The sequence below is a fragment of the Chlorocebus sabaeus genome, chromosome 1 (genome assembly GCF_047675955.1).
Source record: "Chlorocebus sabaeus isolate Y175 chromosome 1, mChlSab1.0.hap1, whole genome shotgun sequence".
Classification (NCBI taxonomy): Eukaryota; Metazoa; Chordata; class Mammalia; order Primates; family Cercopithecidae; genus Chlorocebus; species Chlorocebus sabaeus.
Window position 1 is genome coordinate 86,735,248 of NC_132904.1, and position 22,562 is coordinate 86,757,809.

Consider the following 22,562-nt stretch of genomic DNA (forward strand, 5'->3'; position numbering starts at 1 on the left):
CCAGGGTTGTTATGAAGATTAAATAAGATGATAAAGCGATAATGTCTGGCATGCAGAAAACGTAAACTAAATGCTAATTCAATCTGAAAACGTGTTGTCACTTCTCACAATACGCAAGGAATCATCTTCCTTATCAATCAAAACTTCAATTCACTGATCACTTCCCGTCCTTCATCTAATAGTCATTTTCGCTTTGGATCCTCAGCTCGACATCTAGGTGCTGTAGATCACATTCGCTCATTTTATAGTGGAGTCAGCACGGTAGTAAAACGTGGAGGCCACAAGAACAAGCAACAAATGCCGCTAGTAAGAAAAAGATAACTAACGTACCACCAGGATGAACCTATCAAAACAGCGTAAAGATACAGAGTATTGTCCCTTACCAAGAACACTTGTAAGAGGTTTGTAACAGCGGATCGACTGAACACAAACTTCTATAAGGAAGAGCTTACATGCTAAGGCAACCCGCTGCTCATCCCGGCCACCTCTCCCTCTCGCGCAGGCAATCACAGCCAACACTACTTGGGGAGCTACAAAGCAAGCTCACCAGCACCTCGTTAACTTTTGCTTCTCCGAGGAGAAAGGTGTTCGTTCTAAATTCCAGGCGACTTAAAAGGAGTGAGGGGACGACGGGGGAAACACGTGGATCCAGAGGTGCGTCTCTCTCCGCAGTGGCAGAGGTCAGGCGCCCGCGCCAGGCGCTCGCCAAGGGAACGCGGCGCACCAGAGGGGCGGCCGGCGGGCTGTGCGGACGGCCAAGGGAGGCCCAGGAGGGGCATGAACCTGGGGCCGCGCGAGGACGGCTGCAGGAGATCTGCGGACACCCTCGGGCCCAAAGGGCCTCCCCCACTGACGAGGTGGAGAGGGGCTGGAGGGCTGGCGGCGCGTTCCTCTTACCGTCGGAATTGGTCTCGGGATCGAAGCGCTGACCGCAGCCCCGGTTGTAGCACAGCAAGGCCATTTTATTTTCCCACCGTCACAGGCAAGGCCCAAGCACCGGGAACGGCAAGAAGACGCGTTAGCCACTACCGTGTCGCTAGCACCGGTCTGACGACTGAGGCGGCTACCGGCTTCCGGAAACGATCTGTTGCGTTTCAGGAACCTTCGCGAATTTTCCGGTCGCGCAGGCGCAGAGGAAACGGGAAGAGGCGGAGGTAGCTGCGGGAGGCCGGCACTAGCCCCAGCCGCCATAGGTTGGACTACTGCTGGTAGCAACTGGGGATCGGAAGTGGAGCCCAGACGATAGCGGAAGATAAATGTACCGGGCAGAAAATGAAGGTGTCCAAGAGACTGATAGCTTTCTTCTGACTTCCTCAGTGCTCACTGGCTGTGGGTCTCACCCGCAGCAAAGTGGCCGTCCCGCCCTCACATCCCCTGCGACCCAACACCCTTCTTCTTGCCTTGAGGCTGCGCCTTAGACAGCCCGGTGGGTATCTGTTTACCCCTTAGCTGTGCACACTAAGTGCACAATCGTACAGTGTTTTCAAATCCTCAGGATAGACGTGTGAGCTTAGTAAATGAGGGGAGGAAGAGCGGACGAACCTCTCCGTGTGTCTGTGTTTCGGTGTCCTCATCTCAGGAGCAATTTTAGTAACAGTTGCGGTCACATTATTTTCAAAATACAAAAAAAGTAAAAATTAGAGTAGCAAAGAAAATTATGGATTTGATGCTGTGCCAGAATTGATCACAATTGCTCTAAGGCCCTGGGGGTAATTGTTAATATTTCATATGAGCCTCCACTTAAGCGATTTATCAATACTCAGTACTCCACCTTTGGAACACCTAGTAAAACTTTCAAGTGCATTATAAAAAGTACAGTAATGCCTTGGCTTCAAATTGCATATTTCCCAAACATGGGGCGTTTGCAAGAAAAGCGAACACTTTTTGGTAACATATTCTGAAGTATCTTAAAATAAGATCAGTAGCATGTAAGTAAACCTAAAAATCTATACACTGTTTCCATTGATCTCAAGATTATTTAGAGATCCGCTCACCCCCTCCTACCCCTGAAGACTTTTTAGTTTTTCAAATATTCTGCTTCTCCTCTTCTACCTAGAAGTATTAAATTTTCATATTGCAATCCCAACATAGATAGATATGTTTTCTTCTTCATTTAACCTAAAGTGAATATTTTTTTATTTGGTTTCATAATCATTGTTACAAATGACGGAGTATTCTGTTGAATAAATGCACGGTAATTTAACCTTTCTCTAACTTTATTATATGTAAGTTACAATGATCATCTTGTGTATGTTTTTCTTATTTCAAATTTCCCCCTTTAGGAAAATTTTTGGAAAGCGACAGTTCTGGGGTAAAGGGCATAAGCCTTTTTAAATAACTTTTAAGAGTTTGAAGATGTATAGAGCCAATTGCTTTCCAAAAGGTGGTACCAGTTTACAGTTTCACCAGCTGTGAATGTAAGTAATAGACCGTAGAAATTAATCATACATAATTGGAAATGAATAAGTGGAGAGCTCTAAAAAGTTTTAGTTGTGACCAAATCTGTTGTCTTGAGTATCCTAGTATCAATGCAACATTGCCAGGATTGTTAGTGAACTAAACCTTTTAAATAATTTTAATGTTTATTTCTAGTTTTTCGTCTGTAGCATTTTACAATCAGAATATAATTGCTTAGGGTAGATAATTTGGAAAATGAAGAAGTATACTAAGAACAAAGTCAGCGATAATTCCACCACCCAGCAATAAGCACTGAATGGCTAAAATAACTCTTTGGTAAATTTATTTTCAGTGTTTCCTGTCACCCCAAGCATTTGTAGGTATATATGTTTAAAAAGAGTCATATTATATATAGGAGTTTATGTTCCTCCCTTGGGTATTTTGAGAAACTATAAAATTAAATCATTCTTATGATTAAGAAAAACAGTGATACAGCAACAGCCTGTTTCAATCGCACCTCCACTTACATTTCCATTCCAACACTTCAGTGCCGACTACCACCCACTGTTTGAAAAACTTTCTGGCATTTACGTGTATATTTTATACACACTTTGAGTATATCTTCCCTTCCTTCTTTACCCACATACGTATCAAAATATGCTTTAACTTTGACTATCTTGTTATTAACAAAAGACTTAAATAAATATGTTAACATAAAACAATTGTCAATTATTCTTGGTGCAAAGTGGATGTTTATCATAGTACTCTCTTTTTCTGCATTTAAAAATATTTCCTAAAAAAATTCAGTTAAGTTAAATAAGCTCGGTTATCTGGGCTGGGTGCTGTGGCTTACGGCTATAATCCCAGTACTTGGGAAGCCAAAGTAGGTGGATCACCTGAGGTCAGAAGTTTGAGACCAGCCTGACCAACATGACGAAACCCTGTCTCTACTAAAAATACAAAAAAATTAGTCGGGTATAGTGGCGCATGCGTGTAACCCCAGCTCCTCGGGAGGCGGAGGCAAGAGAATCACTTGAACCTGGGAGGCAGAGGTTGCAATGAGCTGAGATCACGCCATTGCATTCCAGCCAGGGTAACAAGAGCAAAACTGTATCTCAAATAATACTGTTATAATAATAATAATTAATAAAGTTCCATTATCTTAAAAACGATTGTAGATATGATGTGTATGTATCTATGTAAGTGTATAAAATAATACTTGAAAAGACCATTAATCTTTTATAATAATGGCTATGTATAAAGGCAAGGATGAGCTTAAAGGAGTAAAGTTAATATTTTATTTTATACTCTTAGATTTTTTTGAAAATATAAATACATATTCATTTTTGATATAGTTAATGTAAAGAGGACAAAAAACCAACTTTTCAATGACTATTTTTATTTGGTCTACTTTATACTTAGAAAGATATGAAAATTTCATCCATTATGATTGTGCTTTGAGCAGTTTGTGGTTTATGTATTTTGAACATGTATTATTCATCCTATAACGATGCATGTCTTTTATATTTACATAGTTTATGTTTTTAATATAAAAGACCTTTTTTGTATCATTTTGTATTTTTGTCTTGAAATCTACCTTGTTATTGATGCTTCAACTTTTGCTATGTTTCTCTTTGTTTTTGCCTAATAGACCTCACCCTATCCATTTATATTTAACCTGTGTAATCTTGTTTTGGGCATATCTGCCGTAAGCAGTAGATAGATTTCATCTTATTTTTCTTTTTTGAACTCAAATCTGAGAATCTTTTTGTTTTACAGAGAAGCTTAACCTTTTTTTTTCCTGTTAATGCTTGAAAGTGCAGGTGCCAAAGTGGCCCAGAACTTATTAATGCTTTTGTAAGTCAATTAGCGTCAATAAGCCTGAGTTTTCTTATCTGTAAAACATTGATAATAGAGTGCTGTGAAGATTAAGTTAAACAATGTATGTGAAACATATAGTTTAGTGTAAGCACTGAATATTAATTTCACAAAAGTTTAGCAATGAAAACGGTCAACTAAGATGTTTGGTTATTTCACTTTTCCCTTTTGTATGCAGTTGTGTCTGCTTCCTTGTTTTTATTTTATTCTATTTTCTAAGTAAAGCATGTGCTTGCTTTTTTATTTCGTCCACGATTTATTTTATATATACATATAGGTTTTAATTTATTTCAACGGGTATTAAGTAGTTAATGTGTGTTGGTACATTAGATGCAGGTTACAGTTGTGAACCGAAGTGACATTTTACCTGTCTTCATTGTATTTGAATTTTATAAGAAAGATGTGAATCAAATATTCCCGATTATGAATTCAATCACGGATAATTGCCATAATTGCTATGAATGAAAAGTATGTTATTCTAAGTTAGTGGAGATGGGAATTTGCCTAATCCTGAGTTGGGGGTGCAGGCATAGGTGTTAGTCTAAACAGAAGTCCTGCAGTGGGAGGTAGTGTAATATTAAAGAAAGCACAGAGTCATCGAGATAAACCAATGCTCAGAAAGAAGGGATGCCAGATGTATTAGGACATTCTTGCATTGCTATAAAGAAATACCCAAGACTGGATAATTTATAAGAAAAGAGGCTTAATTGGCTTACATTTCTGCAGGCTATCCAGGAGGGGCTCAGGAGACTTTAACTCATGGCAGAAGGCAAAGTGGGAGCTTGTACTTCACACGAGTAAATGCTGGAGCAAGTGGTAGGGGAGGTGCCACACACTTTTAAATGACCAGATCTCATGTGAACTCAGCTGGAGAACTCACTCATCACCCAGGGGATGGCCCAAGCCATTCATGAGAGATAACACCCCCGTGACCCAAACACCTCCCACCAGGCCCCATCTCCAAGATTGGGGATTATATTTCAACATGAGATTTGGGCAGGGACAAATATCCAAACTGTATAATTCTTCTCCTGGCCCCTCCCAAATCTCATGTCCTCACATTGCAAAATAGAATCATACTCTCAGCAGTCCCCCAAAATCTTGACCTTTGCCAGATTTAACTCAAAAGTCCAAAGTTTCATCTGAGACAAGACAAATCCCTTCCACCTATGAGCCTGTAAAATAAACAAGTTAGTTACTTCCAAGATACAATGGGTGTATAGGCATTGGGTAAACATTCCCGTTCCAAAAGGGAGAAATTGGCTAAAAGAAAGGGGCTACGGGCTCCATGCAAGTCAAAACCCAAGCAGGCAGTCATTAAATATTAAAGCTCCAATGTAATCCCCTTTGACTCCATGTTCCACGTCCAGGGCACACTGGTGCAAGGGGAGGACTCCCAAGGCCTTGGGCAGCTCTGCCCCTATACCTTTGCAGAGTACAGCTCCCCCAACTGCTCTCATGGACTGGGGTTGAGTGCCTGTGGATTTTCCAGGTACAGAGTATAGACTGCTGGTAGATCTACTATTCTCATGTCTAAAGGATGGTGGCCCCCTTCTCACAGTTCCACTAGGCAGTGCTCATTAGAGACTTTGTGTGGGGGCCCCAGCCCCATATTTCCCCTCCACATTGCCCTAGTAGAGGTTGTCTGTGAGGACTCTGCCCCTGCAGCAGGCTTCTGCATGGACATCCAGGCTTTTTCATGCATCCTCTGAAACCTACACAGAGGCTTCCAAGCCTCAACTCTGGCACTCTGTACACCCACAGGCTTAACATGGCGTGGAAATCATGTAAGCTTATGGCTTGCATCCTCCAAAGTGGCAGCCTGAGCTGTACCTGGACCCTATTACGCCATAGCTGGAACTGGAGTGGCTGGGATTTGGGGAGAGCAGTTTGCCAAGGGCTTGGTCCATGGTCTCTCCTAAGGTCTCTGATGGGCGGGGCTGTCATGAAGGTCTCTGAAATGCCTTCAAGTTGTTTTCCCCATTGTCTTGGATAGTAGCACTTGGCTCCCTTTTAGTTATGCCAATGTATCTAGCAGGTGGTTGCTCCACAACCTGCTTGAATTCCTCTACCAAAAAAGCTTTTTCTTTCTCTGCCATGTGGCTAGGCTGCAAAATTTCCAAATATTTATGCTCTGTTTCCTCTTCAAATATAAATTTCTACTTTAAGCCATTTCTTTGCTTCTGTATCTAAGCATAGGTTGTTAGAAACAGCCAGGCCACATCTTGAGCACTTTGCTGCTTAGAAATTTCTTCTGTCAAATACCCTAGGTTATCGCTCTCAAGTTCAAATTTCCTCACATACCCAGGGCATAAACAGAATGCAGCCAAGCTCTTTCCTATGACATAACATGTGTGACCTTTGCTCCAATTCCCAATAAGTTCCTCATTTTCATCTCAGATCTTGTCAGCCTGGATTTCATTTTCCATATCACTATCAGCATTTTGGTCACAATCATTTAAGCAGTCTCTAAGAAGTTGCAAACTTACTCTTATCTTCCTGTCTTCTCTAGAAAGACATACTCCACATGATCCTAACCTCTGGCCGTTATCCAATTTCAAAGCTGTTTCCACATTTTCAGGTATTTTTGTAGTAATACTCCACTCTGAGTACTAATTTTCTATATTAGGTCTTTCTTTCATTACTATGAAGAAATGCCTGAGACTAGGTAATTTGTAAGAAAAAAGATTTAATTGACTCACGGTTCTGCAAGCCGTACAGGAAGCATAATTTCTAGTGAGGCTTCAGGAAGTGGGTAGAAGGCAAAGCAGGAGCTTGCATGTCACATAGCAAAAGCAAGGAAAGAGAGAGAGAGTGGGGGAGGGGAGGTTCCACAGACTTTGAAATGACCACCAGATCTCAGAGCAAGAGCTCACCTATCACCAAGGGAATGGCCTAAACCATTCAGGAAGGATCGACTCCCATAATCCAAACACCTCCCACCAGACCCCACCTTTAAGATCGGGGATTATATTTCAACATGAGATTTGGGTGGGGGCGAATATCTAATCTATAACACCAACTGAGGCTGGAAAGGTAGACAGAGGCCCAACAACACAGGCAGCCTGAGAGGCAGCTGTAAGGATGATTAAAAGGCTTTTATCCTTAGGGTAAAGAGGAATAATTGAAAGGAGTTTTCCATGAATGTGAATCTGGAAAAATCACATTTTTCCAGAAATCTCAAAATTAACTGAAGGCATGCAATAATCCAAAGAGCACTTACTCAACAAAAGTGCTAAATATTGGTAAGAACAACAAGTTGTCTGACATTTTAATTTCCCTATTTCTGTTCTCTTCTTTATATCTAAATGGTTGGTATGAAATCCAGCAGCCTCTCAACAATAGGTATGTAAAGTGGAATTCTAGAAACTACAAGAGGAGGCAGAATGACATTGTCTAAGCATTGATCCATCTGACAGCTCCTTGGAAAAGCTCAATTTTTAAGGCTTATGATTGTTTTGACCTACTGAAAGCTTGTGGATTGGGAAAAATCTTGTCTCTAGGACATTTGCTGAAAACAATCAAAAGTGATTGTTTAACATGACAGCTGCCTGGGGAGACTATATGAGTTGAGGCAAATAAGAAGCTGGCCAATAAAAATGTAAACGGAAGAGTTTATGAGTGAGATAACACAAGAATCTTTGAACAACACTGACATATTCCTTAGGAATTTGAAGAAAGCATCATCCATGAGTAGGGCTGTGTGCATGTAAAAGAATGATCTGAGAAGGTTCCATCCTCTCACCTCCACTTGAACTTTAGGTCCTGTGAAGCAGGAAGGGAAGACTAATGCAGAATTGTAAACTATCAAAACATTGACAGCATGTCATAGTACAAAGAGTCTCTTGACAAATAACATACAGCTTATTCACTCAGGGTATATAAAGAAATCTCTGTCCAGGCATGAGCTAACTACAAAGCTAACTGTACAGAGGACTCAGTGGCCACACATAACAGAGACTAATAAAGAATTAGTCCAGGAGAGAAATAATAACAACAACAATAAATGGCAACCAAAAGAAAGTCTGGGAGGAGATAATCTGATTGCTAGAGTTGTCACATTATATTATATAAAATATCCAGTTTTCAATAAAAATTAGAAGTTGTAAATAATCAAGAAGAATGGCTCATATACAGGAAGAAAAAAAAAGCATGCAATATAAAGTGTTCCTGAGGTAGATATTGGACATAATAGATAGACTTTAAATCAATTATTATAAATATGTTCAAAGAAATAGAGGAAACTAATTCTAAAAAACTAAAAACAAAAAAACAAAAAAAACAAAAAAAACAAAAACAAAAACAAAAACAACCCTGATGTCTCAGCGAATATTACCAATGAGGAAATAGAAAAGTAAAAATTATCAAATTGAAAAGTATAATAACAACTAAAATATTTACTATAGGGATTCAATAGAAGATTAGTCCTGGTAGAAAAAGAGAATTTGAATATAGGTTAGTTTAGATCATCTAGCCTAAGGAACAGGAAAAAATAACTGAATAAATAAAAATGCATAAAGTCTCAGAGACTAATTGAACAATGTCATGCTTATCAGCATACACATATTAGAATCACAGAAGATAGGAAAAAGGGGAAGAAACACTACTTGAAGATATAATAACTAAAAACTACTCAAATTTAATTAAAACATTAAGTACACATCTGAAAAATTCAGGAACCCCCAGTAAGACAACTCAAAGAGATTAATATAAACAAAATAATAAAATTGTCAAAAGCCAAAAATACTGAGAGAATTTTGAAAGCAGTAAGAGAAAAATGGCTCTCCACATACAAGGGATTCTCTCTAACATTAACTCATGATTTCATTTCCAAAACTCTGTAGTCCAAACAGATAGGATAACACATTCAAAGTAATAAAAGAATAAGATCATCAACTAAGTAAGTAGTCTATATTTTGCAAAATTATACTTCAAAAATTAAGTATAATAATATTTATAGATTTCAAGTATTAGTGTGTTGGCATCTTGTGAGACTGAGGCATTATTTAGCCTACCACAACACCAATATCATAAGGTTCTCCAAAGCAACTGAAAATGGGTCCCATCAGTTTGGTCTTATCCATATCTATCCTTGACTTAAACTACTTCTGGGTGATACAAATATTTAAAGCCTTTTCCAATATCTGATTTATGTATTTCCTGGTGAATTAATACCCTCTAAACTCCCCAGTTGTAAAATGAAGAATTTTGGAGGTTTGTGTTCTCTAGATAGTGAAATGATTAAAAATATTATGAACTTCGGGGTTGAAAACAGATGAGAATCTCCAACACTTAATAAGGATGTGGTTTTAGAAAAGGTATTTAACTTTCAATGTCTTATTTGTAAAATGAATTCAATATTGTCTACTTCTTTAGTTTTTTTGGTCCATAGATAAAGAAAATTGTGCTACCAGTTAGATCATATCCAGAATCTCACTCATACCTGATTTAGATTATTTAGATGATGAAATTTAGATAAGATTTGAGGATTTGAATTGATGCTATAATGGGTTCAGAAATTTTGAGGACCTTGAGATGGAGCAAACATTTGGACTAACATTAATCTTTGGCAGTCAGAGGGCTAGACTGTGATGTGTAGAATAAGGTTTACCCAAGTATTTCTATATCTTAATTCCCAGAACTCTGAATATTATGTTACATGGCAAAGGGGATATAAGGTTACAGAGAGAATTAAGATTGCTAATTAGTGGACATTAAAATAAAGATTTTCCTGAATATCCAAATGGGCTCAATGTAATCTCAAGCTTCCTGAAAAGTAGGAGAGACTATTCAAGAAGAGGTTAGAGTGATGTGATGTGAGAAGGACTCAACTCACTGTTGCTCACTTTGAATATGGAGAAAGCAGTTTGCAAGCCAATAATAGTAGGTAGCCTCTAGAAGCTAGAGAGGGAAGGAAACATAATTTCCTCTCTAACTTCAAGAAAGGAACACAGTTCTTCTGACACATTTGTTTTAGCCAAGTGAGACCTGTGTTGGACTTCTGACATACAGAGTTGTAAAATAATACTTTTGTCTGTTTTCAAGCCAGTATAATTTAGGTAATTTAGTACAGGAGCAAGAGAAAATTAATATACCTGTTTGAGTTTTCATGAGGATTAAATTTAATTAATGTATATAATACTGTCATCCCAGTGACAGGTTAATTCATAGAAATTCATATTATATTTCTTCTGATATCTCTTTCCTCTTTTTAGATTTTATTAATGGTAATTGAAATCACATTATTATTATTAAACTAATAGCTTTCATGTTATATATTCCCTTTGGAAATAATTTTTGAAATTTATATTCAGTGTTTGTGACCATATTTGCAATATTTCTACTTAGTCATATGTTTAATTTGCTTTGAATCACTGTCAACATACCATAATTTACTCATATCAGTTTCTTAACTTTATCTAGAGTGATGTGCTTTCTGAATTTTTATAGTTCTAAGGTGTCTCTTTTGAATGACAGCTTACCTGGGCATCAAATTTTGGATCAGAATCTCTTTCTGTCAGAATTCTTCTTCAGGTATAACTCTGCTATTTTTGGGTGTTTGGTATTGCAAAAGAGAAGCTGGAAGCCAGAGTAAATGTTGTTTATAGGTTATCAGTGTTTCCTCTTTGGATACTTGTAGACTTTTTCAAAACGCTTATGTTAAATATGTTGCTAGCTTCTGTATTCAATACTTTTTCAGACTAGGTACCCTGATCAACTGTCCCATGGAAAACAATTTAAAACATGGGATACAATTCTTTAAAACTTTTTATACATTCACCAATGCAAGAACATCAGAAATACTCAGGGGACAAAAACTATGAGAAAGTGCAAATCTTTAGCTCCAAAGCTGAAACACTGAGGATGGCTGTCATATTGAATTGATCTTGTGCTCAAGTTGTCACCAAGAGCAAGAGAAAAGAGAAACATTCCTGGATCTGCCTGAGGTGGAACTGTTGAGAAAATTTGCCCTCCTTTCCTTTATTAATCTAGGAAAGCAAAGGGTTGTATCCTTGCTATAAAAATGAAATAGAAATAAACCTACATTGCTCTTCCTGCTTCGTTTCCTTCATTCTCTACAGAAGACTACCAGGAGTATTGCTTGCTTCACACCTCAGGTATAAGTAAAGAAGGAAAAAAGCCAACCTTTACTCAGGTTGGTAGTCAAGATTCACACTCTAGAGATTGTTAAGAAAATTTTTGAAAGTCTAAAGTAAGAATTTAGTGTAAAGTACTCCATTTAAATTGCCTGATAAAAACAATACACATTCTCCCTACATGCATCTACTTCAACCTAGGCCTCAAAAGATACCAATAGATAAAGTTGCAAGAAATGTGAGCTCTCAGCTTAAAAAAAAAAAAAAAAAACAAAAAAAACAAAAAAAACAAAAAACTGGTATAAAATACCATGAATGAAAGCTAACAAAACAACAGTGGAATTAAACCTCTAAAGGGTTGAAATTTATCAGAATCAGTATATTTAAAGAAATAAAAAGGACTCAACGTAAGTAAGAACAACAAACTTCAAAAATGAAAAAGAATCAGAAACAGCCAGAAATAAAAATATATATAGTTAAAAGTTTATGAATGAGCTTAGTAGCTGATAGACCCACCCCAAAGAAGGAATTTTGAACTAGAATATACAACTGGAAAAAATACATAGAAGGCAAAAGAGAGGGAAAAAGAAATTGAAAATACAGAAAAAAGGTAAAGACGAGGAGATTGAGAAAGTCAAATATTTGTCTAATCAGAGAAGGAACAGGGCAGAGTGAAATAGAGATAGTATGTAGGAAGATAATTGGTAAAAGTTTTCCAGAAATGATAGATGTGTATGTTCAGATTCAGGAATCTCAATGAATCTCAAGCAGAAAGAAAAAAAATTACAATATTTTTAAAATTGTAAAGTAGCAAAAACAGAAGAGATCTTAAAAGAAGCTATAGAGAAAAGACAGAGTATGCAGCAATTGACAGTGGAAGTCTGAAAAGAGCAGCATTATACTATCAGTAGCCAAGGTAAAAATGTTTTAACCATTTCATTAAACATTATATACTCAATAATATTCAAAATGAACCAAAAATGTGTATAACTATATAACACTGATAGAAATACAATAATAATGAGTCATATTAGAACACCCCTCAGCCTTTGACAGATTAAGTAGAATGATCCACTCCAAAAAGAAAAAAAAAAGACAAGAGATAAAAACTGCTACATGGGCTGGCATGACAAACTGAAATCCAGGGAAACCAAAGACATTGTTGACTAAAAAAAGAAAAATAAAGCTCCTGGTAGTCTTCTGTAGAGGATGAAGGAAAAGAAGCAGGAAGAGCAATGTAGGTTTATTTCTATTTCATTTTTATAGCAAGGATACAGCCCTTTGCTTTCCCATCTTAATAAAGGAAGGGAGGGCAAATTATCTCAACAGTTCCACCTCAGGCAGATTCAGGAATGTTTCTCTTTTCTCTTGCTCTTGGTGAATAGAGAATTTTATTCTGTATTAAAATATAGTAGGTAGTGGCAAGCTATTTTCTTCTTCTATTTCAACAACTATAAAATGGAATACATCATAAGATTAATAGTTTTAAAGACACTGCATAGGTGTAGAAGCAAAGAAGCTTATATATCAACTAAAATTTTAAAGACAGAAGAATTCTTCCTAGTTGAATTGTTAATCAGTCTTTCCTCTTTGAGGTCACTGGATGAAGACTGAGCTTGCCACACATAGAAAAGCTCTACTAGGTTTAGCTAAATGAATGAACAAAGTGAGCTTTCTAAAAACTGCTACATGGCCTAGCATGACAAACTGAAATCCAAGGAGACCAAGACATTGTTGACTAAAGAAAGAAAAATAAAGCTTTTAAAGAATTAAAGTTAGTTTTATTCTGAAGTCTTACTGAGGACTGTAGATGATTATAGCCTGAGAGGAGTCTTTCAGGGAGATTCTATCAGACTGCTTCAAAACAGTGTTTCAGTTCATAACTTATATACAGGTTGTGAAAGTTCAGTATGTATGAAATGCATTTTAAAACTTTTTTCTCCTTTCTCCCTACTATTAAGATGTAACCCTGAAATAGACTGTAGACGTGTTTTTTTCTTAGTCTTAAAATATAGCCTTGAAATGTACTTTGAAACTCTACTCTTCTCTCTTTCCCACCAGACACTCCCTTTCAATACACACACTTATCTAACTGTATTCTTGTTTAAAAATTCCAGGGACTTATTTTACAACAAGCCAGCCATGGAAGCCCAGTTGTGGATTCTCTTCCACTTGGAAATTACCTCAAGATGGATTATCTACAGCCTGTCTTTAACTGACATGGTATCAGCTGGAACTCCAGGTGGACACTAATCCAAGATAGCACGTGGAGCAAGACATGCAGACCTGCATCCTATGCTACTTCTGGGTATTTCTCATACCAAGCCTCCACTTTTAAACCCCTCCCCTCAACTGAACACCTAAAATGGTTTTTTAAAGATATGAGCCTGGCCATTTCCCAGTTGGTAGCATTTGATAAATAAAACTGCCTTCCTTTTACCACACTTCACTTCTTGAGTTTTCGGCCTCTGAGCAGCAAGCAGCTGTGCTTCAGCCAGTTACAAGTATGTGCTCAGAAGTTACTTACATTAAAGCAAAATCACATCACCATTTAGGTGCAAGAGTATATCTGGTTGTGGATCACAGAGTCATAATCACTAACCATGTCAGAAGTTGTCTTATGTGTAGGAAAAGGCAAAGACTAGGGTCATTTATCTTTTAAGGAATGTAGTGACTCAGGCGAGAGATTTGGTGTCCATGTGCTGTATCCGTGTTTTATTTTCAAATCATCCTTCTGGAGAGCTGCATGTCATTACAAATCAGGGCTTTGTGAAATTTTGCTGGCAAGCAGAAATGAACAAACATGACTTCTTACATTTGCTACTTTGTCTCACAACACACATCCAATTTTCTCTAAGGGACATTTTTTAAGTGAAACGGTAGTATAAGAATATGGGAGCTAGACCAGAAAGGTAGAGTGAAGATCTCCCTGAGTCTCACAGTGCCTGCGATTCAAAGTCCTGCTAGGAGAATGATGAAAAAAACACACACGCGTGTACACACATGCACACACACACACACACATGCTCACACAAGACAAAACTTATCCTTGAAACATTTGACAATAAAAGGGAATGAGTCTATCCATATCCCTGAAACAGCTAAATTCATGATGTCATTAAAGTAGTCAGCACTTTGCTATTTAATGTTTAACATAGCACACTATGTATTTTATCGTGTAAGTTATATACCTGGCTTTTGTCTCTGTTTCCTGGCATATTATTCTTAAAATCTTTGGAATCTCCAAAGCGATGTTGTTTTGTATACTAACAAATTTACTGATGGCTGATAGCCCCTAGGTAGCTTCAGGATGAAGGCTGGTCATAGAAAAAAACAAGACATGATTAGAGGATTGGGACTTTCAGCCCTATCTCCAACTTCCAGAGAGGATAGAGGGGTTGAAGGTTAAGTCAATCATGAAAGGCCAATGGCTTCATCAATCATACCTATGTAATGAAGGTTCCATAAAACCCCAAGAGAACTGGGTTTGGAGAACTTTTAGATAACTGAACATATGGAGGATCCTAGAGAGTGACACACTCGTCAAAGCTCCACCCCCACCCCCATACCTCACCCTGTGCATCTCTTCATTTGTTTTCTTTGTCCAATAAACTGGTAAAGGTAACAGGTGTTTCTCTGAGTTCTGTGGGCCATGCTAGAAAATTAAACCCAAAAAGGGTGTCGTGGGAAGCTCAATTTGAAGCAGGTCTCTGTGAGATCTGATGCTGCTGACAGGAAGGTAGTGTCAGAATTGAATTGGAGGACACTCAGGTGGTGTCTGCTGTAGAGCTGATGACTTGCTTGGTGATTGGGAGAAACCCCCATATTTGGTCACTGAAATCTTATGTATTGATTGTCGCAGTATTAGAGTAGAAGAAAGACAGTTTGTGTTTTTGAAGTTTTAAGCTACATCTAAACTCGCATAGCTTTCAGTAGAACAATGGAAGCCAGAAAGCAATAGAATAAAATCTTTAAAGTGATCAAAGGGAAAAAAACAGCAAAAATGAAGGTTATGGGGCCTTTGGGAAATATAATAACATCAATAGAAATACAGATTTGGGATCTTTCCAAATCACTGCATGGGAACTGGGTAGTTACCAAAATCAAAGCCTGTGGATGACATTTACAAAAGCAAAACAAAAGCTTAGGTGATGATGTATCCTTATGAACCCCAAAATACAAGGGGGAGAGGATAAACCATTAAGACCCATAAGATTTGTGTATTATCAACATCTGTGTAGAGGAAAGCAGAGGGAAGCAACACAGCACTGACAGACCTGAGAACAGAACCGCAAAATAGGCAGCATGCATTCACTAGAAAGCACAGTGCGCTAATATAACACAACTGATGGGTTTAGTTCACTGTAAAAGTGGCTAATTGCAAGCGACCCATAGTAAGGCCTCAGGGAGCTGAAACTGATTATTTCTGATGAACTTTCAAACTGAACTATCAGGCCTTCCTCCCAGGGCAGGGCTCAGATCTAACGAGGAACTGCTTGGAGTGGAATCACAATAAGGATGACAGAGCAAGAAGAAGATGAGTCGGATAAAAGTGCTAGAGAGAAAGAACTAGAGAATCTCAGAAAATAAACTGTCAATTTTTTTTTAACAATGCACACATACAAAGAAATGGATGAAGGGAAACTATTAAGTTATAAAAGCTATCTAAATCAAAATCTCTTCACATAGTCCAGGAAGAATAATTTCACATGAAAATGAGAGACACAAAATGTTAAGATCAAATCCCACGTGAATCTACCATGAGAAGAAAAAAATGTGAATTAGAAGCAGAAGAATAATCCTACAGAATAACTGGAAAGACATATTCAAGAAATAAATGCAACTTTAATAGAATGTTTCAAAATGGGCTGAAAAACTTTAAGGAAATGATTCAGAACACAAAAGAACAGCACAAATCAGAATTAGAATAACAGAAATTACATAACAGAACTTAAGAATTAAAGACCGGGTGCAGTGGCTCACACCTGTGATCCCAGCACTTTGGGAGGCCAAGTCAGGCGGATCACGAGGTCAGGAGATGGAGACCATCCTGGCTAACACGGTGAAACCCAGTATCTACTAAAAATACAAAAAAATTAGCCGGGTGTGGTGGCAGGCGCTTGTAGTCCCAGCTACTCTGGAGGCTGAGTCAGGAGAATGGCTTGAACTAGGGAGGTGGAGGTTGCAGTGAGCTTGCACTCCAGCCTGGGTGACAGAGCGAGACTCCGTCTTAAAACAAACATACAAAAAAAATCAGAAACAACATTTTAAAAACACTTAACTCATATACAGGTTTTCTTGTGGAACATAAATTTTCATTTCTCTTGAATAAAGATAAATGAAATAGTATAATTGCTGGGTCATACTGTAAGTTAGTCATATGGTGAGGAGTTATGGTGAATTACATGTTTAATTAAGAAAGTACTATACTCTTTTCCATAATACTGCACTATTTATATTCCCATCAGCAATATGATAGGACTTTATTTTCTGCAAATCCTTGCCAGCATTTTATATCCTCACTATATTTTTAAAATTTTAGCCATTTTGATAGACATGAAGTAATAATAAATTTTGAATCAGATGTTAGTCTTTAAAAATCATTCTTCTTTATCAAATTGTTTTGCCTATTCTGGGTTCATTTGCCTTTTCATGTGGATTTTAGAATCTGCTTGTAGAACTGATTGCTTGCTTGGTGGTTGGGAGAAACCCCCATATTTGGTCACCGAAATCTTATATGTTGATTGTTCACAAAAAGCCTGCTGAGATTTGATTGCCATTGTGTTGAATCTTGAATCCGTTTGCGGGGAATTGACATAACAACACTGAGACTTCCTGCCTATAACATGGTGTATCTCTCCATTTACTTAAGTGGTCCGTAATTACTCTTAGCATTTCAAAGTTTTCAGTTTCTAAGTTTTGCATATCTTTTGTAACCTTTATTCTTGAATATTCCGAAACTTTGAATGTGATTATAAAGATACGTTTTTTTTAGTTAAAAAATAATTTAGCGACAAGGTCTTGCTATGTTGCCCAGACTGTACTTAAATAGCCTCCTGAGCCGCTGGGACTTCAGGAAATTTCTATTTCCAATTGTTTGTTGCTTGTATATAGAAACACAATTGATTTTTGTATTTTGATCCTGACACCTAAACTCACTCATTAGGGCAGTTACTTTTTATAGACTCCATTGGATTTTTTGAATTGATAATCATGTCATCTGAGAACAGAGACAGTTTAACTTCTTTCTTTCCAATGTAGTCTTTTATTTCTTTTCTTGCTATATCTCACTGACTAGAATCTCCACCTGTATGTTGAATAGAAGTGGTGAGGGCTGCTATGCTTGCTTTGTTACTGATCTTAGGAAAAGCACTCAGTCTTTTACCATTAAATATCATGTTTACTGTAGGTTTTCAGGAGTTACTTCTTAATAAGTGGAAGAATTTTTCTCTAGTTCTAGTTTGCTGAGAGACTTTATCATGAAACAATATTGAATTATGTTAAATGCTTTTTCTACATATATTGAAATGATCATATGAATCTGCTTTTCTAATTTGTTAGTGTGGTGAATTACATTGATTGAAGTTTGAATGTTGTGCCTACCTTACATTGCTAGGATAAGCTCCACATGATCATGATATATTGCCTTTTCCACATATAGTTGAATTAGATTTGGTAACTTGTTCTGAAGAATTATAGAATTTATGGTCATGAAAGATATCGATCTGTAATTTTTTTTTCTTATTAATGCCTTTTTCTTTTTAATTTTCCAAACAGAGTAATAGGGGACATATAGAATGAGTTGGAAACTATTTCCTCATCTTTAATTTTAAAAGACGTTGTGAAAAAAATGTGTATTTTTCTGGAAAGCTTTGTTTTCATTCCACAGTGAAGCCCTCTGGGCCTGAACTTTTCTTTGAGGGCATTTTTTTCCCACCTTTATTGAGGTATAATTGACAAAAATTGTATATATTTAAAATGTACAACATAATGTTTTAATATACATTTAAAATGTAAATATTTACCACCATCGACTTAATATATCTATAACCTTACATAGTTACCATTTTTTGTGATAACAATTTATACTTTTCTTAGGAAATTTCAAGTACACAATACAATATTATTAACTATAGCCACCATCCTGTACATTACATCTCAAGAATTTATTAATCTTACATATCTGAAACTTTACACCGTTTGATCAACATTTGCCATTTCTCTCACCCCAGTCCATTGTACTTATTGCTTCTGAATTCATCTATTTATGATTCCACATGTGAGTTAATACAGTATTTGTCTTTTTGTGTTTCATTTATTTTCCTGTATGGGTTTCATGTGATATCATTTTCCTTCTGCTTTCCATACCTACTTCAACCTTTCTCGTAGTAGCCTCTGTGGTGAAAGAATCTTTCAACTTTTTTATATCTTTTTTTTTTTTTTGAGACAGGGTCTCACTCTGTCTGTTTCCCAGGCTGCAGTGCAGTGATGCAATCCTGGCTCACTGCCACCTCTGTCTCCAGGATCAAGTGATCCACCCACCTCAGCCTCCCAAGTACTGAGACTACAGGCATGCACCACCATGCCCGGCTTTTTTTTTTTTCTTTTTGAGATGAGTTTTTGCCATGTTGTCCAGGCTGGACTCAACCTGGGTGGAGCAATTCTCCCACCTCAGCCTCACAAATTGCTGGAATTACAGGCATGAGCCACCATACCCGGCCCCAGCTTTTTCATATCTTAAAAGTTCTTTATTTTCCAGTCTTTTTGAATTGCCACAGGGTATATAATTCTAGGCTATCACCTTTTTCGTTTATTATTTTTAAAATGTTGCCTCACTCTCTTCTGGTTTGCATTTAGACAAGAAATAGGTAGTCTTCCTTATCTCTGTTTCTCTGTACTGTGTCTTTTTTTTTTTTTTTTGCTGCTGCTTTTAAGATTTTATTTTTATCACTGGCTTTGGGAAACTTGATTATGATGTACAAAACTTACTGTAGTTTTCTTCATATTTCTTGTGCCCAGGGTTGATTGAAATACTTGAATCTTCATGTTTATAATTTTAATCACAGTTGGAAAAAAGTTGGCCATTGTTTTTTCAAACATCTTTTCTGGTTTTCCATTTCCTTTGAGGTCTCCAATATTGTGTATATCAGGCTTTTGAAGTTCTCCCATTGCTACTGATGTTCTGTCCACTACTTTTTTTTAATTTTCCCTCTGTTTTATTTTCAATGATTTCTGTTGATACTAATTACTAATCTTTTATTCCACCATGTCTAATTCATCATTAATCTCATGCAGTATTTTACATTATAGTCTTCGACTATACAAGTTTTTTAAAAAATATGTGTCTAATTAACATATTTATCTTTGATATAGTTTTTTGAACATGTGGTATAGAGCTATAAAAGAGCTGTAATAACTCTTTTAATGTCCTAGCCTATTAATTATATTATCTGTGCCATCTCTGGTTTAATTTGTTTGATTTTTTCTTCTCGTTATTGAACACATTTTCCTTCTTCTCTACGTACCTATTAAATTTTTACTTCCTATCATTATGAAGTTTACCTGGTGGGTGCTGAATATCTGTTCTGCGTTGCACTTAAATTACTTAAAAATTTTATTATTTGGATATACCTTTTAAGCTTTTTTAGGGAAAAGGAGAACAAGAGCAACAGTTAATCTGTGGGTATTTTTGCCTTCTAATGAGACAAAAACCTTCAGAGTACTCTAGCTCATGCCTCATGGATTGTGAGGTTAACTGACCTGATGGGAACCAAAATATTGTCACATTGTATGATTGCTTGGGTTGTTCTCTCTAATCTTTTCAGATGATGCTTTTCCCATCTTTGATTCGTTTTCTCAAATTCATGTGCTGCTCAGTACGCAGCAGCTCCTCAAATGGGACTCTGTAGATCCCTGGAATTCTCTTCCTGTGCAGCTCTCTACCTTTCAGTACTCTGCTTCGCAAATTCTATCCACCTGGGCCTCCTTGGAACTCCAGGTCTCTCTCTTTAAACTCAGGAAGACCATTCCACTACCATGCCTAAGTTCCTCTGTGTTGTAAGCTTGAAACTTCCTCTAGACGGTAAGCTAGGGTTATTGTATTACTCATCTCATTTTTGTCTTGTCTCTCAGAGATCACTGTCATTTATTGCCCAGTGTCCATTGTCTTGTGAACTGTTGTTTCATTTTATCTGTTTGCTTTTGTTTTGGGAAATAAAGTAAATCTCGCTTCTCTTCTTTTGTCTTGGTTAGAATCAATGTCACAAGAGATTTTGAATGCTTTTTCAAACCACTAATGGTACCAGTTGTCTCAGGTTGGGCTTTGTGGAAACAGACATTGAGACATGCTTGGCATACAGGATATTTACAGGAATCAATATCTGTAGAAGGAAGGAGATGGAAACAGGATTGGATAGATGGAGATTTCAAACTATGACGCCGGCCCAACATTATCTTGCCAATCCCATGGGGAGCTCTGAAAAATACATTGTCCTGTGGTGAAGTGAAATGGTCAGGTCTTTATATTGACATGACAATCACTCATTGCCTGTGAATCAACCTGGTAATGTATCCTATTATGTAAGGTGGCTATCTGCAGCTGAAGCTAATTGTAACCTGATACAACTGACAGAGGTTGTATAGTGCTCTGTAGCAACAATTCTTGAAGGGAAAATCTTAATGACACATCTCCATTTCCACCACATTGGTTACATGGAAGTACTATTCATGGTAAAGGTGGCACAGCAGAGCAGTAGTGAAAGAGATGAACTGTTCAAAAAGTTTTGCTGGGTTAATTAATCATACATAAAAAAGAGTAAACTATTACCTGTACCTCTTACCATATACCTAAAAGGGATTCTTATTGGATTACAAATATGAAAGTAAAAGCAAAACAAAATAAAATGAAAAACAAACTTCTGAAAGATGACATACAAGAACTGGAGAATGATTTTTGAAACAGAATAAAGAAAACAAAAACCACTAAGTAATATATAAAGTATGATGTTGCAATTAAGAACTTTTTTGTCAATGGATGAGACTCTGAAAAAACTACGAAGTGAGTTAAATTATTTGTAACTGATAGACATTTGTACCAACATCGTACAAAGAACATTTACGTAACAGTAATAGAAATCAGTAGGGGAAATAAAATTTTAATCACCATCAAACATATGATCAGACGCTTGTCTCAATATTAATCAGTTGGAAAAAAATGTGCTTTAAGATACCACCATACATTGATGTTTGGCTAAAGTTGAAAATATTGTACTTTAAGTGTTTCCAAGAAAGTACAACTACTGGTTCAGGTTAATTGGTAAAAATACTTTGGCAAATTTTGGCACTTTCTCATAACGATGAAGATGAGCATATTCCAGACCCAGCAATGCTGCAACTTTACATGTATATTAATGCACATACAAAGATACCCAGGAAATACGTACAAAGATGTTCACAACAGCATCACTTATACAATCAAAAACTGGCAGTAATCTAAGCATTAATTAACTATAAAGCGTATGCATAAATTGTGGGATAAGCGTACAACGTCATACTATACAAAATTAAGAACAAATGAATTACAGGTACACGCAACAAAAATTGATGAATTTCACAAGCATAATGTTAAGTAAAAAAAAGCTAGAGAAAAAATGCATTTAGTGTAATTATATTTACATAAAGTTCAGAAAAAAGGCAACCATTAAATTTAAGAATATGTGTATCACGGTAAACCCATATAGAAAAATTAAAAAATTATTACTACAAAAAAACAGGCTATGGTTACTTATGGGGAGGTGAGAGATTGTGGTAGGAAAGAGGAATGATTCTGAGGCACTGGCATATTCTTTAGATCATGGATGTTTATGATTCATAAAGCAGTATGTTTATATTTTATGTACTTTTCTATATTATTTCCATATCACGGGAATCTGAGGCCTAGCCTATTTAAGTATTTTGAAATTTCCAGTGGTGACACAGCTCTTAAATATTATAGCAGAATGGCTGGGTACGGTGGCTCACATTTGTAATCCCAGCATTTTGGGATGCCGAAGCGGGTGGATCCTCTGAGGTCAGGAGTTCAAGACCAGCCTGACCAACATGGTGAAACCCCGTCTCTACAAAAAATACAAAAATTAACTGGGGAGGGGTGAGTGGTGGGTGCCTGTAATCCCAGCTACTCGGGAGGCTGAG

The 22,562-nt window shown here is 37.0% G+C and overlaps 1 protein-coding gene and 1 long non-coding RNA gene across 3 annotated transcripts in view; one reads left to right on the forward strand and one right to left on the reverse strand.

Annotated features, from left to right (window-relative positions):
* CHORDC1 (cysteine and histidine rich domain containing 1) overlaps nt 1-1,088 on the reverse strand; it is a 32,740-nt gene extending 31,652 nt beyond the window's left edge. Inside the window, exon 1 of one of the 2 annotated variants that reach the window (XM_073020263.1) lies at nt 898-1,088. In XM_073020263.1, the coding sequence (XP_072876364.1) occupies nt 898-961 (64 nt within the window). In that variant the 5' untranslated portion in view covers nt 962-1,088. The remainder of the gene's footprint in view (nt 1-897) is intronic. The other variant, XM_008020490.3, reaches the window with a different exon arrangement.
* Nucleotides 1,089-1,154: 66 nt separating this feature from the next.
* On the forward strand, nt 1,155-13,811 carry LOC119626593 (uncharacterized). Its single transcript, XR_005242753.2, has 2 exons — nt 1,155-1,426; nt 13,490-13,811. It is a non-coding gene; the product is annotated as an uncharacterized lncRNA (long non-coding RNA).
* Nucleotides 13,812-22,562: the final 8,751 nt, after the last annotated feature.